The sequence below is a fragment of the Balearica regulorum genome, chromosome 1, assembly GCF_011004875.1.
Source record: "Balearica regulorum gibbericeps isolate bBalReg1 chromosome 1, bBalReg1.pri, whole genome shotgun sequence".
Lineage (NCBI taxonomy): Eukaryota > Metazoa > Chordata > Aves > Gruiformes > Gruidae > Balearica > Balearica regulorum.
Window position 1 is genome coordinate 77,051,018 of NC_046184.1, and position 17,332 is coordinate 77,068,349.

At 47.5% G+C, this 17,332-nt stretch overlaps 1 protein-coding gene across 2 annotated transcripts in view; it reads left to right on the forward strand.

Annotated features, from left to right (window-relative positions):
* Positions 1–2,340: 2,340 nt before the first annotated feature.
* PARVB (parvin beta) overlaps positions 2,341–17,332 on the forward strand; it is a 70,922-nt gene continuing 55,930 nt past the window's right edge. The window contains exon 1 of one of the 2 annotated variants that reach the window (XM_075759932.1): positions 2,341–2,697. In XM_075759932.1, the coding sequence (XP_075616047.1) occupies positions 2,583–2,697 (115 nt within the window). In that variant the 5' untranslated portion in view covers positions 2,341–2,582. Of the gene's footprint in view, positions 2,698–16,790; positions 16,923–17,332 lie in introns of those variants that run through there. The other variant, XM_075759922.1, reaches the window with a different exon arrangement.

Here is a 17,332-nt window from a genome sequence, read left to right on the forward strand (position 1 = left end):
AAGCATTGTTGTCTTGAGTTTTTCATTAGCTCTTGTGTTAAATATTACTTTCAACAGGGAAAAGCAAAATATTTTTATACAAAAATTTACAGATTTTATACAAAAATATGCAGCTCTTGTAATGCAATGTAGATAAACTAACAGTATCTCTATATTTAGAAACTGTTCCACATTCTGTTAACAGCAGTTACACAGAAATGCAAAACACTTAAGTTCCTTTTCTTAAAAATACTTTCAGACAAAATCAAACTGCATCCTGTGCTGTGTTCCTCTGGACAAAAAGCACCATTGCAGTTCAAACACTCTCCTGTTTTGGGTTTGTATTCTGACAAATCCTCCACTGCTTCGTCTCGCTTAATGAAAAGGCGTTTTCATTGAATGCTGAGTGTTGCACAGCTTTTCTTTCCCTGCAGTTTAGGGCAACCCTGCCCTGTTTGGAGCAGTGTGGTATTCTCAACAGACACGGTGGGATAGTTGCTGGGCGCAGGAGGTTCCCTTGGGCCTGCAACTGCAGGGTGAGTTACAGGCTCTTGCTTAACGCTCCCTGCCATGCCTCGGCTGGTGGACCGCACTGCCCGCTCCTGAAATGCGTCGCTCTTCTTAAAAAGCATTTGAACTTCTTGTATCCGCTGTTCTGCCACGGATGGCAGCAGCACCCCTTCCTGTTCTTTGGTACTGTCTTTATAATTGCAAAGCTGGATTAAAATGTGGCGGCCCAGTTTGGCACCTTCCTCTGAAAGCATCCTCGTAATAAAATAAAATATCATTAAAAAAAAAAAGGTTAGTGTTCACTCTTGAATGTCTTTAGAGTTGGATTTCCTAAGAATTAACGCCTATTTGAAATAAGTCATCATTCCATCATATATCTGGCTGCAGATTCATGATAATCTGTAGTTCATTGAATTCTGCGCTGCCATTCAGAAGTGTCTTCCCAGCCCCAGTCATGTGTTCCCACCACTTCCCTTCCGCTGACACTCGCACGGGGGTGACTTTATGCTCAGTCACACCGGAAAACTGGGCAGGGTGATTTTGGTTTTGGTTTGTTGGGTTTTTTTTTCTTTATTAGTTGCCCAAGTGCTTGAAAAGCAACAAGCAGCTGGAGACGAGGGACAAGAGTAGGTCTTCATGACAAGAGGAGATTAGCTCAGGTGAAATCTCCTATGAAATTACACATGCAGGAAAGCATCTCTGCTATCTTACGCTCTGGATGTGTGTAGTGTTACTTCTGTGTCAAGCCAAGCATGAAAATCTGCCCTGTAAGCTGGGTGTGCGGATCCTGTGCCAAGTCACATTGATTTGAACGCAGTTCTTTGTTGGGGCAGGGGCTGCTGATGGGCAACCGCTTGCAGGAGCGCAGCCAAAGGCATGCGCGAGACTTTAGGTACCCAGTAGTCTCATTAAAGTTGATGGGCTCGCTTCAGGGGCTTGAAGTTAAGTACGTGCGTAAGACTTTACAGGACCAGAGCCTAACGCTATAAACTCCTCAGGATCTGTTTGTAATGTGTATTCCACAAAGCCCTTATCACACTCCTGGGTGCTGTAAAAAGATAGCAAGAAATTCTCCCTGCGGGATCAAAACCAACTTTCCTGGTTTTGGCCATTTTTGTGTGCATACGCGACGCTTACAGCAGCGCTCGGAGACCTGGGAGGCAGTGGCTTCTCTCTCAGAGGTGACTGTGGGCCTCGTGCGTGTCAACCTGGCAAACATGGAGCCTATGGCACCCTTCTCCTCAACCTTAGGGCAATGGAGATGCCAAACCTAACAGGCAGCGTGCCAGGAGGAGAAGGCAGGCTAGTCTGGCAGAAGAGGTGCTCGGTTGCAAAATTAGGAGGCAACTCTGAATGTAGCCAGCAAGAAACCGCTAAGCAGAGCCCTGACAAGTCGCCCACACACCGAGTTTACCCTCAATTTTGTCCTCTGGTTTGGCTGCGATGGGACTCAGGGCTTTGCTTTCCCGCAATGTTTTTTTACCCACTTCTTCTCCACCTTCGTGGGTCTGGCCCACCCGGTCCCTGTGCGCCTGCCGGTGCCTCGGTGCGAGGCCCGGGGTGCCGCAGCCCCCTGCCAGGCTGTCACCGCACACACACACACAGCTGCGGCCCGGCTGCCCCCAGCCCCCTTTCTCGGCCGCGGCAGCACAGCCGGGAGGGGAACCGCACGGCTCTCCGCAGGTGAAACGTCGGAGTTTGCCGGCCTGCGGACTGGGATTTGTCTCCGCCGGCTCCCCACGGCGGTCACCGCCCCCCCAGCCCCTCAGGGGGCGCCGGATGGCGCCGGCGGGCGCGGGGGCGTCCGAGGCGGCGGGGCCGGGTCGGCGTGACGGCCCGCCCCCGCGGACTTCCAGGCCGTGGCAGGGCGCTGTGGCCGCCGGCAGCGGCTTCCAGCCCGCCCCCTGCCCTCCGTACGGCTCCGGCTTGCCCACCCCCCGCCTCCCGCTGCCGGCTCTCCCCTTTCGGTCCCGGCTGGTCGGGTGATTCACCCACTCCTGGGCTTTGTTCGGCTCTGCGGGCCGCTTCAGCCCCCCCGGGTAGGGCAGGGCACGACTCGGGCAGGCTCCCCCGATCACCCCCTGGCAAAGCCGATGTCCGCCGCGCCCGTCCGATCCCCGACGCTGCGGCCCCACAGGATGAAGAAAGACGAGTCGTTCCTGGGCAAGCTAGGCGGGACCCTGGCGAGGAAGAAGAAAGCCAAGGAGGGTGAGTTGGCCGGTGTGGAGGGGAGGCAGGAAAGTGCATCCGACCGGCGAGACTTGCAGCAGCTCCGCTGTCCCGTCCTGTCCCATACCTCCGCGGGAAGCCTGCGGTGGGGGCGGGCAGCAGGCTGCGGGCAGAACCCCTCTTTGTTCGCCAGCGCCGCCTGGGGAGGGGGCCGCTGGGGGGCCTGTGTGCCCCCTCTCTGCCCCCGCAGCGGCGGCAGCCCCGGCGGGGACGGGGACTCGCCCGCCTCAGCGCGGCCGGGCCGGGGGGCGGCGGCGCGGCGGGAGGGAGGGCTGGCTCTTCGTGCGCCCTGCGGGGCCCCAGGTGCCGCGGGCGGGTGGTTTGTGGGCGGTTGGCCGGAGGGGGAAATGCCGGGAGGTCCCCGCGCCTGGGAGCGACCGGCGCTTCCCGCCGCACGCCGGTGCGGGGTGGCCATTCATCGGGCGTGCTCGGCCCGTGTCTGGCCCGTGTCCTCAGGGCCGGCTGCTGGCTTGGCCGCTCGGAACCCCGCTTCCCCGCTCCCCTTTTCGTGCATCTGCCCGCTGCTGGGAAGGGAACCCTGAACCCGCTTTCTGCGGTAAAATAAACTTCTGGTGACCAAGGAGACTGTGCGCGTCGTTCCTTCTAGTCTGGGAGTTGAGGAAGCTGCGAGGGAACAATTAAATCCACCCGTGTTTCATTCCAGGCCCGCTTCATCCATAGGTTTTATGTTGGTGTAGATACTTTGCTTTTCATAACCAAATAGATTCTGCAAAAACACCTAGCCCTCGAGCAATGTCACATGGGTACACTTACACCTGGCTGTGTCGAGTGTGTTCATTTGGGTTGTCACCGCCTGCACAGTCCGTGTCAGCCTCTCCCTTCAATGGAGAAGCTCCCTCAGCCTGAGCCCAGTAGACTGGCACCCACATTGGGGTGGCTCAGCCCCCACCACGCATCCGCCCCTGCTGCTGTGCAGGGCAGACACCTCTGCCCGGATCTGCTTTGGTGCTGCACCCCTGGCATGGCCTTGCGTCGTGGGCACGTGTGCGAGGCATTCTCGCAGCAGTCTGCTTACGCTGGGGGCTGCGCGGAGATAGTGCTGTTCACTCACAAGCAACACGACTTTTGTTTTTTGTTGTAGATAAGGAGACGGCGTCTTGCCGCTAGACTTGATAAAAACGGTCTAGTGCTGTATACACAAAGTGTACCTTTCTCCTGAGTGTTGTCTTCTCTGAGGATGGTGTACTCTGCCCTCATCTGCTTCCCTGATGCACCAAATACCGGCTTATGCGGAGAAACTCTTCCTCCACGATAGCCCCAAACTGCTGCCGTCTGCTAGCAGGAAAATTGGGTGTCCTTGCCTTACACTTTAATACGATTTTGACTTTCTGGCCTTGGTTTTGTTCGAGTATCTGATGGGTGTAGGGTACGGACGTAATACGAGTTTCAGCTTCTTTTTAGCTGGCTGTAGAGCGAGCACATGTTTTACCCATATTGAGTGTATTAATTGCCAGCAACATTTAGAAGGCAGCTTTTTAATATTTAAAAATAAAATACTTGGCCTCAAAACCTGGCTCGAGGAAATTGCTTCCTTTTCCTTCTCCTGGCTTTTTTGGTGTGGCTTACTGGTATTTCCTTTATTATCTATTTTTAATCAAGTTTCTCCGACGTGGTTCTGCTGAGGAGCAGCAGAAGCAGTCATGCCTTCCTGATGAGCTCATTTGCTTCTGAAGGAAGATGGTGGAGAAAACTTATCTCTGGTGGGGGGTGCCGACCACACGCTCCGAAGGAGTGTGTTTTATTCAAAGGTGACTTACAAGCTTAAACAGGTTGATGGTGTCCCTTCTTAAATGAGAAATTCCAGCGTCGCTAGGCAATGTTTTTGAGGTGACAGCTTTCGGCTGGGGCTGCTTGCTCGTTTTGCTGAGTTTGTCCATTATTTTGCCTACTTTTGCGCCTGCAGCTCCTCTTGGCGGTGGAAGGGCCCGTTTTGGGTACTGCCCTCGGTACTTAGTGGGGAACCGCTGCTGCAGTAATGCAGGGCATGGTGGTCATGCTTCCGTCAGTGAGATGGGAAGGAAACAAACATGTGGCTCACCTTTTGGTTTGAGTATTCCTTCCAGTCTGAAAACGTGAAGGGAGAAGAGCCGGCCGGCGAGCCTGTGGAGCTGGCCGTTGGGTGTGACGTGCCTACACACAGCGCTGTGGGGCTGCAGGCGACTCAGGCCTGTTGTTGTAAGGGGAAACGGCTTATTACCCTTCTAGGTTTTCCTCCCTTGGATGTTTTAAGGCCTGAGGAAGGCATGTTTTGCACTTTCTTTACCCAGTGGGATAGCTCTTGTGTGCAGGCTGTCCAGACCACGGCTGTGAAACTGGAGAGGGCCAAGGGCTAAGCAGTGACGAGGTGGTGAGGTGGGGTCAGCACCAGGGGGGAGAGAGGCTGGTCCGTGGCTTGTGGCATGACCTGAGTGGCCATGGGAGCAAATTTCAGGGCTAGACGTGAAATCTTTGTATGTGAGTGTGAAGCAGAAGTAAATTGGAAGCTCATCTGAGGGGCATTCCTTGGCTGAGTTGATAGACCGTGTAGGAGCCATGTGGTCAACTTCTGTGTGCTTGGGAACCGCTCTCCCCTGGGGTTTTTCCATTCTCCCTCCTTCACTCCCTCTGGGCTGTTTCTGCTGGTTTTCTTTGAGGGGACCAGCAGAGGTCAGAGTGATCCTCTCCGAGTCACTGCTGCCCTCTCCACCGACTGCTCTCCACAACAGCGAATCGAAATGTTGGCTGCTGATTTGCTGCCACCAAAAATCATTCTTGCCTCCTCTCCAACAGCATGAAAAACGAGCATGGATCTTTACAATGACACTGAAAAAGTTTTTGTTGGTTACTTACACTGTTTTCTGTTTTTTGATCGTGGGTTGCAGCCATGTCATAAATAACCATAATGTGTGGCATAAGCCCATAAGCAACTAAATTTAATTTTTTTTTTTTTTGCTAACTACTTTATAGCATCGTGCAATCTATTTTTAGAGAGGTTATATTGGGAGAGGAGTGTTCATTAGGTTTATCAAGACGGCCAGTGTAAGCTCATACCGTTGCTTTATGACAGGAGGATAAATAAGGTTCCTAGGTCTGCTGGTGATAGTCACTGTGGCAGTATTCAAAGTATTTACAATAGCATGTAAACAGCTTTGCTGGTGCTCCTGCTTGAGCAGTATGGTGACATAGTGCTTTGTAAGTGGGTGCTGGGAAGTGAGATCTCAGGTAAGATTTCAGGTCAAATTCTTTAGTGTTTTAAGTCAAATTCTATAGGTTGCTTAACTGTTTGAGGAAGCCTTTGAATTTCTACCTCGAGCCTCCACTTTACGCTATTACACCTTACATTTACATTTCAGAATTTTTATGGCTGAACTGACTTATTAGGCAGCCCTGACTTAAAAGAAACAGCTGCCACCGTTGTTCATGGGGAGGCCGTTTTACCCTGGTTTCCTATGGAAGTAAGGGTGGGTGATCTCACTGCCTGGTTGGCTCCTCCCTTCCTCTTCCTTCCCAGGAATATTTTTTAACCCATAGTTTGGCTAAAAATGCCTCTGAGAGAAAACTACCAGTCTTAAAGATCATTAAATGACTGCAGATTGTGTCAAAATGGGTCAACAGTGAGTATAGAAAGACCTTAGTGGAGTCCCGCAGCAGGAAACCCTGCAGATGAGCTCAACTCATACATGCTACTAGAGAGCCCATGTGGGAGGGACACGGCCGGAGAAGGGATCCGTCTGTGGGGAGAGCACTGCGTGGAGATGTGCGTTCTTAATCTTACAATCGCTCATGACACACATCCTTAGAAAAGCGGGATGTGTTGGTTCTGGTGCTCGTGCGACCACTTGGTTTTTACTTCCCCCCCCCCCCCCCCCCCCCCGACACCCCATAAGGCTATGTGGAAATCTGCAAAAATCTAAGTTTTCCTGATGTTACTGTGACATGGCTCTGTCTTGGTGTATGTTGGGCTTTTGAGATGGGCCACATCTGTAATGTGATTAATGAACTTATCACACCTGTTCAGGAGCTCAAAAATCTGCTTTAAATACCTTAGGAAACTATTGGGGTACTGGCAGGGCCCATAGCAGGATGCAGTTTGTAAGCTAGATGAGCCCTTAGCTTCTTTTCAGACCCTGTGAAAGATACTGTTTCAGATAGTGCTGTGTTTCATCTCCATCTGTAAAAGGAACTTAAAAAAAAATCTCCCCTTTCCTGTCGGTCAGAGTGATGTCTTTGTACTGAAATAAAGGAGGGGGGTTGCTGCAAGCTTCGCTTCTTGCCGACTGGCAAAGCTTTGTTTTCTTTTCCTCATAACACCCTGTATGAAAGATCTGGGCAGCAGGTGTTTGGCTAAATAAACCTTCTATTATTGTATCTGTGAATGTGTGTGTGTGTATATATAGCCTATATGGAGGAGTCAGTGAGAGAAATACAACAGATTTAATTGCTCAGTGTTGTTTCTCAGTGACAGAATTGAGGGTGGGCATAGGGGTGAGGAAACTGCTCCAGAAAAGAGCGACTTATTGTGCCTGATGAAATCAAGGCGGGGGGGGGGGGGAAGGAGAAGAGGGATGACAGTGCTACAGAGGGCAGAATTACTGCAATATGAAGGTTTTATGCATATCAAGGGAGGTTAAAGTGTTCTTGGGGTCTGGCTCAGTGTAACAGTGAGATGGGGTGGCTCTGAAAAGTTGGCATTTACCTGCAGGCACACCAATTTGGTCAATAGCTTGGTAGCTGCATATGTCACTAGATGGCAAGGTTTTTCCTCCCAGAGAAGGGTGGCAGTTGTTGCATCTATTTTGCAGGGAGAAAAGGTGGAGGGTGAGGAAGTGAAGTGATTTGTTCAAGGTCATCTGGCAAGCCAGTGACAAAGCCAGGGAAAGAACTCTATCTCCTGGGTCATCTCTGGTGCCGTGATCCTCAGGCAAAGGTGCTGCATAATCTGCCCGTTTCCCAGAGCTCTGCATGTGCTAAAACCCATCTCCAAATTGTTCGAGTGGGACTGCTCATACTGCCTGATCCACTTTGGCTTTCTGGAGGGAAGAACATGAGGAAATAAGCTCAAAAGCAGAATTAAATTGTAGGAAACAGTTTCTTTATCATTCCTTTGAAACTGATTGGGGTGCTAGCGCGGGTAATTGCTCTCTGGAGTGATAAGAGGTCCAAAACCAGATCTACTTCATTGCCTTTGTATTGATGAGCACATCTCTCGTCTGTAAGGCATCCCCTTGAACGCAGCAGGATAGGAGAATCGGAGTTGCTTAGAAAATGGATCTCATCTTTCATTTGAATATGGTATACTGAAAATAGTTAAAATCTCTTTTTAATGCTGTCTGTTACGTGGTCTCCAGAAGTGTATCTGTGTAAACAGACTGCAAAAAATTGAATTTCTTTGTGTGCTATGCCTTTGCTTTAGCCACTGCCTAGTGGCTGCTTGGGACTTCTAACAAATGTATTTAGCTTTAAAGTGATGCTGAAAGATGCCTGTTTAATAGATCCTGAAAAGGTGTAAAGCTGTAAGGCATCCTTAACTCAATCTTCATTCACCTTGCAGGTGTCACTCATGTTGGTGGTATTATTCATGCCCAGGATTTGTGCCAGTCACAGCCACTCCTGGCCACTGCAGATTGCATTTCATGCTGGCTGTGCCCACATATCCTACTTTGTGAACTGGTGCTGGAGGAGTAATTGCTCTAACCTCTCTGATGTGGAGGAACTAGGACTTTGGCATCACCTGGTGCCTTGGAAGCTCGGGATGGAGGTGTGCTGCTGATGCGGTGCCTGCGCTCTAGCTTTTGCCCTGAGCCACGTCTGCATTTCTGACTAGCGGTGAAGTGCCCAGTAACTTGCAGGGTGCTGGCTAGTCTTGTGGTAATTCTTACCCAATGGGAAACTTCATGAGCAAATCTGCCTCTTACAGATCCTTGAGGTGCAATTTGAGATAAGCTTCAACTGGTTGCTTCTTACTGTCTCCTGACCTGATACTTAATGTATTTTTAAGGCTCTTCCTTTCAATAGACTGGTATTGGAGCTCACCCCCATCTTAACTTACTTTCCATGCTCATAGTATGTGGCAGTGAATTCTTAGATGGAGAGAAAAATACAAAGTATGTAGGGTCTAATTCTGTGGTCCTGGTTCACACTGTTGCTACAGTCTGGGAGGATACTTGGCTGAGGAAATGTGTTTGTGCATTGGGATGGGCTACTGCTGCTGAAATATCCAAACAGAAGATATGGGTGCTGTTTAAGCAGAATTACTTGTTTTTTAAGAGAGGAATTTGCATATAATTATATTGAAGCTACATACCATTCCAGATATATGTATCTATCCAGAGAAAGACTATGCAGACATATGCAAATTCAGGTTCAATTTATTATCCTTTCTACTACTAATTTAAACAGAGACACCCCTAAATTTCCAGTTGGAACCTGTGTAGTCTAATTGCTGAGTTTCTCCTGTAGGGCTCAGGCATACCTCTGACCAGGGCTGGCTTCAGTCTTGTTAGAACAGTGCCGGTTTGGGTTCTGACACTGTTCTACTCTGGCAAAAACTGTACTGTGGATACAGTTTGTGTCAATGTCTCAGCCAAAATGAACTTCACATGCACAGGAATTATCCCTTTAATAGTGTCATAAACCCCGTATTTTTCTCCTGTAACTGCAGCTAGGCTAGGATGGTTTGCCCTAAGCAAATTTAGGCATAGTCTTTTGGTGAGGCAGTAGAGTTTTGAATTACAGCTGAAAGTTTTCTTCCGGACAGGATGCAGCAAGATATGTGAAGTAGCTCTGTAGCTCTTCAGTAGTGGATTGAAGACAGTGACTTGCTGTTATTTAAGAAAAACAGACATTTTAAAGTTCTTTTTAACAATTGCAACTCTGAAAATAAGATTCATTGTAAGAACACTGTTCTGTTTCATCATAAAACCTTAGCAAGGTGGTTATCAACACTACTAACTTTCCAAAACTAGATTTCAAATTTCTTAAAAATACTAATGTAGGGATTTGGAAAGGGACTCCTTTTCTCCTTAAAGTCTACCCTTACTTCAAATTAAATGATACCCGTTTTCATTTCTTCTAAAAGATTTATTAATGCGGACATCTTGGGAGAGACTTCTAGAAGCTGGCATCTGGCTGTTTCTGTTTTGAGGAGTGTGTGGGTGAGCCCTGTAAGGCTTTGATGTATGGAGGGCTGCATGTGGACCTGATATGAATGGGGGGAGCTGCAAAGTCACAACTTCACGCAAAGTCTGTCCGGATGCTTTCTGCTGGATGGTGTGATGGGGGGATTCTTGGTCCCACTGGTGGATCTGCACAGGGAGATCAGGCTGTTTTCTTCAATGCGTTATCATAAATGCATTAATCATATTGACTTAAGTACTTGTGTTTTTAAGAGTTGTGATATATAGATCTCTTCATTAATATAAATGGATCCTACTGATTTGCACATCGGCAATACAGGACTCCAGAAAATTTAGTATAGTTATGCAAAACAGTGCTAAATATCTTTTTATGTACTTCAAGAACTGTTACAGGTCAGCTAATCCGAAAACAGGTGAAGCTGGTAGAGTTTTCCAAAGCACTGCTTTGAGCTTTGGATCATACTTTGATGTCAGGAGATTTGGGAGATTAGCTGGCAAGCTCTTTCCATTGCAAGAGCATGTCAGAACAACTTGTTGCTAAGGGATCCAGAGTTATGTGGTCTGCGGCAAGACCAGTGCAAGGCAGAGTCTGTTAGCTGCAGGAATTGGCGTTTCAGCAGTTGCAGCTTTGCTGTAGTGTGTGTACCTTTATATGTACAAGTGTCATGGACGCAACTGAGGAGATTCAAGTTTGTAGCCGTGGAAGTGCCAGCGTAGCTGGTACTTGCTGCTCATGAGGGATTTGGATGCCAAATTGCTGTTAGTTTTCAAAGGGAGTCAAGTGTACAAAACTCTTGGGTACCACTAGAAATCTTGGCCTGCAAATACGCACCTGAGAGGTTGGCTTTGTCAGGGTTCCTGGGACATGATGTCTTGATGGGGACACACAATCGTACAGAGACTGTGATGTGGGTCATAGGGAGGAGGAGTTTTCGGCCTCACCTATAACATCATCTGTTTGTGATCCTTGTCACCCTTGCTGCTGGTGGTAATGCAGGAGGCTCTGTGCTGCCTTCTTAACCCTGGAGTCTTGTTCCCTTTTCAGCGTTTTCAGTCTGTCCATGTTCTTATGCCGGTGGGGCAAAGTCTTCACTGAGCCAGTCCTCAAACTCCTCACAGTCATCTCAGGAGACCTGGAAGCCAGCAAGGAAGAAGGAGGGGAAGCCTTGTTTCCCAAAGGCTTCTCCTTGTGCTTAACTCTGCTCCTTATAGGAATCATGAGTTCAGCAAACCTCCAGGCTCTTTGAACTAATGGGATCTGGGTATTTTGTTGCAGAAGCCAGCTACTTGAAAGTCAACCAGGTGGCTCCAGAGAAGGATCTGACCTGTGCCTGTGTCTGGATGTGACTGATGGCACAGGCTCTGTTCTGGTCAGCTGTCATGATGTCCACATGCTGTAGTCTGCACAGCCCTCTCATTGAGTTCTTCTGCGTGGTGACTTCGGTAGTTGCTTATCCCCTTCCTCGTACGTCCTCTGCCTGCTCTGTGAAATGTGTTATATATGCACATTGTCACTGATGAAGCTTAGTTTTTTTTCCCTCAGGGCACAACAAAATTAACTGATGCAGTTGTCAGAGTTGTTTACTCTAACTTCCAAAGTAAGCGCATCTGCGGCAGGTTTTCCCTGGGGTCTCAATGGCATATGTAGACTGGCCCTTTACGTGCCGTCCCAGCGGCTGTGCTATACCTGCCTCTGGTTGTTGTCATAGGCTGCATCGGCCCTTCTCGCCCTGGGCTGAGGAGTGGGCGGTGGAGGGAAGTGTGGCATGCGTTGTGGTGAGGAGGAGGAAGGTGGAAGGGAAGGAGGGGCAGGGTGAACAGGAGAGCCCTGCTTTTCAGGGGGTTCTTCCAGGTTCCCCTCAGGAGGAGCGCTAGATCGTGGGACCTTTGCTGCAGTACAAACTGCTTGGTGGTGGTGCTTGCCGTCCCCACCATCTCAGGAAGGGCTGTGTGTGTGTGATCTAAACCAGCAGCTCTTGCGTGGGTGACAGTGACCCCCGTTTATCTTTGGGGGTGGGCTGAGCGTGGAGGGAAAGTGGGAACAGGAATCTCTGTGTTGCACAACTAATAGGTCAGTGGCCAAGTCACCTCTCCAGGGTGAAGCGTATTTTGCTCAGTTAGAGATTTCCTAGTTTGTACTCTTCTGTTGGCCAAGTAGAAAGCTGCAACCCAAAATCTGTCACTTCTGTTGTGTATGTCTAGTTTAGCTGGAAAAGTCTTATGGCTAACATATGTGGTTTCAGGGTTTTGTAATTTGAATCTGGTTAAGTCTTGCTCTGAAAACCAGATGTGGAGAGAACATGCATACCTGGCAGCGCGTACTGGCCGAGAGCAGTGGCTCCGTACTCTTTGGGCCCTTAAATCACTGTCACTCTCTTGTGGAGGAACACATATCTGCACAATGAAGCTACTAATTATAAATCCTGTATACACGATTTGTTTCCATGCACCCGCTGCAGACCCCTCTCCAGAGCCCTTAGGCTGAGAGGGGAGTGCATGGGACAGGATTCTGGTTTTGGCTTTGCTAATGGCGAGCAGCAGGATCTTTGGGAATTCTGTTTTCCCTCTTGGTGATTGTTTCTCCAAGTTAAAAATGGCTTCATTATAATCCCTGAGACCTGTCTGCCAATCGGATATAAACTCTCATAAAATCTCTTTTCAATGTATGCTGCATTTTGGTTATAAAACAAGCAAGCTGTTCTGGCTCCTGGAATTCCAGTTCCTTCTTTAGTATTTCTTCCATTGCGTGGTTGAACCATAACAAAATCCACTGAAAAAAAGAAATAGTGCATTTTCTATTATAGCTGCCATATGGCCTTATTGCTAAATTTTAATTAGCTGAGATGGTTGCATACACAGTTTATTTGGAGTAAGGAAGGAGACTGCGAGAGCTAGATGAGGAGGGGAGCTATTCTGATGTCTGTATAGAGGCATGGTGTCTTTTTTACTGTCTTTAAATAGAAAAATGTGTAATCCTCAGAAAGTGTCTTTCCACTAGGTCCGTTTGGCAGATGTATGCATGTGTGTTATTAAACAGATGCAGACACTTCTGTAATTTTAAAATAGAATAGTGTTGTTTGGTCTCTGGCTTGCCTAGTCCAGCAGATGGATTTTAGAGGCTTTGCAAAATTGATGGGATTTCTTCAGAAATGGTAGAATAGGGAGAAAGTACCAGGGCATCCAGGCTTGCATTGTCTGCTTAATATTCCTCTCAGGAATAGGGTTATAAAATTGTCCCTCAGGGTCACTGTTTGGTTTCTTCCCTGTGTATGGCTCCTAGTATTGTTACAGTGAATTGGATCCATTGGAAAATTAGGCAGGCTGCAAGAATGCTAACACTAAAGACATATCTTGGATCTGTACTGAATTTGGTCTGACAGGGATCTTGACTCTCTAATTAGGTAATTAAATAAGCGTGTATAATGGAGCCCTATCATTGGGAAACTGGGTGCAGGATGTTGTTCTCCAAATGGTCCTGCTGTGCCAAGTGATGACTGGGAGCAAACCAGATCTGCTGCCTCTATGGCAGATCTGATGCTGTCTGCCACACAAACTGATAGGGACTTTTTTTGCAGGTGGAAGGGGAGAAGCAGTCATGACTGATCTCATCTAATGTGGCAATAGTCCAGCTTCAAGCTGGACCTTGGCAGGTCCCTCCAAGCAACGTTCCTCTCATTCTGTGGAGCTGGGTTTTTTCAGGGTGCCTTATCAGGGAGAGAAACGGATGATAATGGGAAGGGAAGAAGGACTGGCCTTATTACCTGCTCTCTACCTTTCTCCTTCAACCACACAGCATATATTTGTTTCTATGACATGTTCGGGATAACTGGGTGCTTGTGAGTTTTTTTTCCTCTGACTGCTCACACAGATTCAGACTAATCGTTTCCCTCCTGACCGCTTACGATGTGCTTAATTAGACCTCAGTTTTACTGCATCTGTAGCTGCAGTAACACAGTGAGGGGCCATAGTTTAAATCATCACCTTGGATCCTCAGTATCTTTTAGCTTCGTATCATTTAGTATAAAAAAACTAAACTGTGGTGGCTGTTGCTCTGCTGACATCAGTTGTAAGAGTAGTTAGAAGGCTAGGGAGCTGTGCTTGACCAAGCCATGACTCTGACATTTAAGGTGTGTGTTTGTTTTATACTGTCTTTCCAACTGTATATTTCTGATCCTTTAATTCCTGTCATTTACATGTTAACAAACAGATCACAGGTACCAACATTTGCAAAGATAGTTCAGCACCTGGTAAAAAGCTTTTCTCCATCAGCTCGTTAACCAACGGGGAACATGTGTGGATTTTCTTTTCTGTAGACAAACTGGTAAAACAAATTGTAATTTTTATTCCCAAGAATGGCATTACGTGCAGATGTCATACCACCCAGAATCTTGGTAGAAGGCATCCTCATTGGGTTCCTTCATTTGCTAAACAAATGTGCAGTTGATCCAGTGGCTGGTAAGAGGTTTCTCCAAGAATGCAAACATGGTTACTTTGAAACTGTCTGAGCTGGGGAATTCTGCTTTTGTGATGAATGCACAGGTGATGGGCACTGTTGTTCCAGGGAGGCTGAGTAATTTGGTGTGTCTCAGCATAGCCGGCCAGATGATTCTGTGGAGCCGTATTGGGAGTGTGAAAGATCTCATAGCTGTTACACGGGAAGAGTTAAAGCAGAGTAACTAATCCCCGTGCAAGAAAAGGGGAAAAAAAGATCCTCGTGTCTGCCCCTATGTTGTGTGATCTGTTTGTCTCATGGTCTATCCTGGGATGTGCCCTGTTTGATGTCTTCATCAATGACCTGGAGGAGGTGATGGAGTATACTCTCCTACAGTTTGCAGATGACAGCAAACTGGGTGACTAGCTGATACACTTGAGGGCAAGGCTGCTGTTCAGGGAGATGTCAACAGGCAGGAGAAATGGGTTGACAGGAACCTTCTGAAATCCAACAAGAACAAGTGAAAAGTCCTGCACTTGGGAAAGAAGAGCCCCCTGCAATGATATGGGCTGGAGACTGCCTCCCTGGGGGGGGCAGCTCTGCTGGAAAGGCTGGAAAGCAGTGTGCCATTGCTGTGAAGACCAACAATATCCGGGGCTGTATTAACAGAAGCACAGCCAGTAGATTGAGCAAAGTTATTATCTCCCTCTACTCAGTGTTCCTTAGATCCCCGCTGATATACTGTGTCCAGTTTTGGGCTCCTCAGTACAGGAAAGACATAGCTACACTGGAGCACCTTCAGCAGCAGGCCACCAGGATGGTGGCTGGAGCACTTCTGTGAGAATTGCTGAGGGAGCTGGGCTTGTTCAGCCTATGGAAGAGACTGATTCAGGGAGATCTTTAATAAGCAGTCTGCTGATGCCTAGGAAGAGATTATTGAGAAGTTGGAGCCAGGTTCTTCACCGCTGCATATAGCAGAGGAGAGAGGTGAGAAGTATAAACTGAAACAAATGAGGTTCAGTCTGAACAAAGGGAGAAACTTTTTCATGCTGGGGTCTGTGAAGCAGTGGGGCAGGATGTCTAGGGAGTTTGTGCAGCCAATGATCCAATGAATTATCCAATGATCATATGCGGCTCTCTGGCAGCTTAGACCCTTTAAAGGCTCAAATAAGGACATTTCTTAAATAGTATGAAGCCTGTGGATTAATGATTTATGAGCATGTGAATACAGGGGTGTGCAGTAGAACTGTTCTTCTCATCACGGTGCTTTTACTGGTTTTGCACTGATGTACTCGTAAAAGTACAAAACTTTTTGCTGTCTTTTTTGCCTGTCTAACCTTTTAGTGAGGAGGAAAGCACGGATTCCACTGGGCTGCTGCTCTGGCTGCTTCTTAGTGGGGGTGAGTTGGAGAGGCTGTGTAGTTGGCTGTTATTGGGACTGAGCAGTAGCTGAGCTTGAAAGTCTGTAAGATGTATAGACTCACTGGAACACCACCTTGTCTAGCTCATAGGACCTGGGATTACCAGTGCAAAGGCTTTAAGAGACCACAGAAAGCTAAAACTGCAAATCATGTAAAACTTTGGTGTGCTAAGTAAACAACAACTAATAACGGCTGCAGGTCTTTTTGATACTTGGTGAAATGTGACATTTTCTTGTGCTTTGGACTTGTTTTGATTTGATTCTTGGGCTGGCTGTTGTTTCACAATTGCATTTTGTTATCCCTTGAGGGCTGTGTGTGGGAGACTGGATTGGAATGGCAGTAGGAGGCCTGGGCTCTGCTCTTTTTACATGGTCTGCAGCAGCTCCATTATGACTTGGTGGTGTCTATTTCTTGCTTAAACCTGGCAGACTTAAACATCTGAATGCTTTTATGGCAGCTACTATCTTCACTGTACCTTCCCCTCATGGACTGGGTGTTTTATCTGACTGTGGGCTCTGAGTTCCAGACTTTCTTTTACTCTGAGGTCTGTAGTGCTTATTACTGAAGTGCTTGTCTTGGCAGGCTCTTCTGGTGCTCAAAGCAACAAGTAAAATAATTTTCAACATATGACTTGTCTGGAAACCATTGAAAAAACTTCTTTGTATTTTGCAGTGTCTGCTTGTATAGTGAGATAGTTCATTTTCAATACACTGTCCTGGGTGCAGGCAGGATGCAGGAAAGGTAGAAATGGGCATAAGCAGCCTCTGTATATGGTACTCTGAAAACTGTGTGTTGTGTGTTTAGGTTAAAGTTTCTGGTCTGGAGCACTGCCTGTCCCTCCATTGGTCCTGTGTTCTGTTCAACTGAAAACTAGTATTTACTAGAAAACCCTCAATGTGTGTGTGTGTTGCAAATATAGTTGCTATATATGAGTGTTTTTCAGGGTTTTCCTTGTCTTTTTGGGTGACATCTGGGCAACTCCAGCTATTAGGCTTATGCACTTTTTGTGGTTTGCAGGATCTTTTATCTCCACTTATTCTTCCTGTAGAATAATATTGCACAAGCAAAAAAGTTGCTTTTTTTGAATTGCAAGTCATAGCTGTAGCCTCCGTTCCATCTGCGTGAAGTTGGTTTGTTGAGCTCTGTTCTATCAGCTGGAGAAGACAGTGCCTTTCTGTTACTACTTGTGCTCACCTGCCATCGCTGCCTTCAGAAGTGAGTCTGTTACTCTGTACTTCTGTTGACCTGTTCAGAAGAACAAGCAACATCAAATATTTTCATATTTGCACAGTAGACTGCTTTTGGTGGTGGTTGTTAACCTTTTCATGCCTTTGGAAAGGGGGGTGAAGGATATGGGGAAAGCAGTAAGCTGAAGCAGGTAAAACTGCTTGGGCTGTTAATTAATTGAGGGGTTTTCATTCAGGTACTGACAAATGAAGTGTCAAACCATGAGAAGGAAGTGGAAAGAAGTTGGTGGAGGGATGGAAACCAGCTCAGTTGTAAAATGCATTGCCATGAGCTGCAGTTGTGACTTTTTTTTAATGCTGAGTGTTCTGCTTGATAAAATTTGCAGTTCGATTTGTGTGTGGGATCAGAGATAGAGCTTGTAGGAGGCAGTAAACAGA